The sequence below is a fragment of the Arachis ipaensis genome, chromosome B6 (genome assembly GCF_059453495.1).
Source record: "Arachis ipaensis isolate K30076 ecotype BB chromosome B6, ASM5945349v1, whole genome shotgun sequence".
Classification (NCBI taxonomy): domain Eukaryota; kingdom Viridiplantae; phylum Streptophyta; class Magnoliopsida; order Fabales; family Fabaceae; genus Arachis; species Arachis ipaensis.
In genome coordinates, this window is record NC_142441.1 from 82,521,082 (window position 1) to 82,525,296 (window position 4,215).

The 4,215-nt window shown below is 35.9% G+C and overlaps 1 protein-coding gene across 1 annotated transcript; it reads left to right on the top strand.

Annotated features, from left to right (window-relative positions):
* The first annotated feature begins 1,482 nt into the window (after positions 1 to 1,482).
* Positions 1,483 to 3,030, top strand: LOC107646975 (uncharacterized). Its single transcript, XM_016351115.2, has one exon. It carries the CDS (start codon positions 1,483 to 1,485, stop codon positions 3,028 to 3,030), a length of 1,548 nt encoding a protein of 515 aa, XP_016206601.2.
* The last annotated feature ends 1,185 nt before the right edge of the window (positions 3,031 to 4,215 follow it).

Genomic DNA, 4,215 nt, shown 5'->3' on the forward strand with positions numbered 1-4,215 from the left:
ATTCTGCATTTTCTGAATACTACTTGGAAATGTTTTTTACACTGCAGAATGTAGAAGAAAGTGAAGAAAGAGCACTACAGGTTTAACGCTCTGATTCTGAGTTGCTTGCTCATGTCTTTTGAAGGTGATTGCTGTGGTCAGAAAAAGAGAGTTGCATAATTTTTCATGCTTTGCTGTTTGTATTTGACGGAGTAATCTTTAATTAATACAGTTATTCTTAGGTAGAAGTTTATTATTATTATGATTACCTTATGGATTGAGAATGATTGTATTTAAAGTATACTTATCAGGAGACCTAAAATTAGATTATTGGAAAATCACAGCCTAGATATACTTTAATCTCAGAGAAATTAAAGTTGAGACATACTTGCCAGTTTGAAGTCAAAATTGAAATAGTACTAGTAATTCATAAAACAGTTTATATAACAGCGAAAAATAATCAAGAAATTTGTTAATTGCTGGTTGGTTGCTACAAATAATATCTTCAAATAGTAGATATATATATATATATATATATATATATATATATATATATATATATATATATATATATATATATAGAATTGAAGGATGCTGAGGCTGAATTGAATATATGGGGGTGGTTATAATCCTTTTTCCTTTTACAGTGCATATAATTTATATTTCATATAGTAGTTCCTAGGTCTGGACCAAGCTATATATTGGATTAATATATATAAATATGGCATTTTTTTAATGGATTATGGCCCACAATTTGTGCTAAATATATGTAAATGGATGCTATTTTAATTTCAAATGTAATTTTCAAGCAGTTCATGCTGAGCAATTAGACTAATGCTCCAAAGTTGCCAAGGGTTTACCTGCCCTTTTGGGGTTTTCTCCAGCCACTTCTTCGATTCCTACTTTCTAAATTCCCCCATTTTTCAAATTTCTATGGGTTTTTTTTATGTTTTAAAGTAAGAAAAAAAATTTAATTCTCAAGAGCATTTTAATTTTATGCTTTCCAATAGGCTTTTGATAGTTATCTATCCACCACTACTACCACTTCTTTTATCCTGCTGCTCCTGTGGTATTACTTTGATGTTGCTGTGGATTTGATTATCTGTTGCCGAACCGTTATTCGCTGCCGCTGCTACCTTTCTAATTCTGCTTCTGTTGCGCTACTACTTTGGTGCTGGTGTTATACGGATTACGACAGTATTTAAGGTTGGTTCATGCGAATTTAAATACATCTCTTAATTTGTTATTAATGTTATGTGGACAACTTAAGTGCTTTCTTGAGGCACTCACTTCAGGACCTTTAAGAATTGCTAAAATTTAATTTTCTTCGCTATTTTATGTCCAATGCCTTCAAAGTATTTTAGAGACTTGGAAAATTTTGTCTCTTAGTTAATTAGGAAGCTAGACTCGCAGTTAGTGAGACTAGCAGTAAAGACTTCAAACTAGAAACTTAGCTATCTATTTGAAATATATAGGTTTTCGATGGATGTGTCCAACGATTGGATGGATACACCACATCATGAAAAAGAATATCAACTCGGTGTAGAAAAGTTTTTACACTTTGCTTTTTCATCACCGGGAATTCCTCAAGGGGAAGAAATTCAATGCCCATGTGCAAAGTGTTGTAATAGACTTTGGTTAAGGAGAGATGTCGTGTATGACCATCTAATATGCGATAGATTCGTAAAAGGTTATAGGCGGTGGTTTAATCATGGGGAATCACTTGTTGCTATGGATGTTGACAGTGACACAGATGAGGAATATAACTACAATGATAATATTGATGAGTTGTTACGTGATAGATTCAGAGATACTACACAAGTTGATGGACATAACATGGGGCCTAACGAAGGTGCAAAAGAATTTTATAAATTGGTAGACGAGGCAAGCCAAGAGCTATACCCTGGATGTAAAGGATTCACAAGATTATCCTTTACCATCCGTCTTTACTTGTTAAAATGCTTGCACGGTTGGAGTAATGCGTCGTTCACTTCTCTCTTAGAATTATTGAAAGAAGGAATGCCACATTTGAATATTCCTACTTCTTTTGATAAAACGAAGAATATGGTGAAGAATTTGGGTCTTGACTACCAAAAGATCGATGCATGTCCCAATGATTGTATGTTGTATCAGAACGGGCATGAGAATGACTCATCTTGCCATGTCTGTGGAACATCCCGTTATATTGAGCATCATGTAGAAGAGGACGATGCTACCTCATCTAAAAAGCCTCGTAAAGTTGCTGCAAAAACTCTAAGGCATTTCCCCCTGATTCCTAGACTTCAAAGGCTTTTTATGTGCACAAGGACGGTTGAAGCTATGTCTTGGCATCATAATGAATGTGTTAAAGATGGGTCGTTAAGGCATCCTGCCGATGGTGAATCTTGGAAAGCATTTGATAGTCGACATGAAGATTTTGCAAAGGAACCTCGTAATGTAAGACTTCGCTTAGCAAGCGACGGATTCAATCCGTTTCGAACTTTGAGTAGTACACATAGTACATGGCCTGTTGTTCTGATGGTGTATAATCTACCCCCTTGGATGAGTATGAAGCCTGATTATTTTATGCTCTCTTTACTCATTCCTGGCCCACAATCACCTGGAAATGATATTGATAACTTTCTTCAACCACTAATTGAAGAATTAAAAGAATTGTGGGAGTTAGGTGTCGAAACATATGATTCCAAAGAGAACAAAACATTCAACATGAGAGCATGTCTTTTATGGACAATTAACGACTTCCCTGCGTATGCTATGTTATCTGGGTGGAGTACAAAGGGAAGATTGGCTTGTCCATGTTGTAATGATGAGACTTCTTCTATATATCTGAAACATAGCCACAAGACTGTTTATATGGATCATCGAAGGTTTTTACCCATGAACCATCTATGGAGACATAATAAAAGATCTTTCAATGGGAAAACTGAACTTAGGTCTCCACCGCAGTTGTTAGATGTAACAACTGTATTTCATATATTGCAAGGGGTAGATAATTCTTTTGGGAAGAAGCAAAGGAAAGCAAAGAATGGCATTTCAAATTGGAAAAAGTGATCAATCTTTTTTGATTTACCATATTGGAAGTTCAACATGTTTAGACACAACCTTGATGTCATGCACATAGAGAAGAATATAGTTGATAGCATAATTGGAACGCTTTTGGATATTTCTGGAAAGACAAAAGATCATGCAGCTGCGCGTTTTGACCTTAAAGACATGGGTATCAGGAAAAACCTTCAACCAAGAGATACGAATGATGGTAAAAGAACTAAGTTAGCAAAGGCATGCTTCTCAATGACTGCAGCAGAGAAAACAATCTTTTGTAGTGTGTTAAAAGGGGCAAAATTACCAGACGGCAGCGCTTCCAATATCGCTCGATGTGTGCAGCAAACGGAAAAGAAGATTTCTGGTTACAAGACCCATGATGCTCATTTCATGTTACATTACTTGTTGCAAGTACCGATCAAGAGCATACTTCCTGACCATGTTGCCATCGCTTTAGTTCGATTATGTTCATTTTTACGCCGGATATGTCAGAAGGTAATTAGCATAGATGAGGTAGTTAACTTAGAAGCAGAGATTGCTGAGACATTATGCCAATTGGAGAGGATTTTTCCTCCAAGCTTTTTTGACATAATGGTGCACTTGCCTATCCATTTGGCAAATGAAGTGAGGTTAGGTGGTCCAGTTCAATATCGTTGGATGTACCCTGTTGAACGATATATGTGCACACTAAAATCATATGTTCATAACAGAAGTCGTCCAGAAGGATCCATTGCTGAAGGATATTTGGCGAATGAGTGTATTAATTTTTGCTCAAGATATTTGCATGAAGATGTCCAAACAAGATTCAACAGAGTCCCTCGAAACAATGATGAGTGTGTTTCAGATGAGCTGCAAACTCCGAGTTTGTTTCCAAGCAAAGGATGTCCTTTGGGTGGAAAAATGGGAGATTTGTTCATGTTAGATGAAAAATCAGAAATACAAGGTCATTCATACATCCTAAACAATTGTGATAAGATCGAAGTCTACATGAGGTATTTTGTTTGATTCATTGTCATTTCGTAGACCCCAATCATAACATTTTACCCTACTAACAAATAAGAATATGATTATTTGATCTTCAGAGAGCATGAGGAGGCAGTAAATGAGTACAATCCACGAAGAACAAAGTGGGAGAAAGCCAAAGACCATAGTCAACAGTTCTCAGAATGGTTTAAAACTCGTGCCATGAAAAAG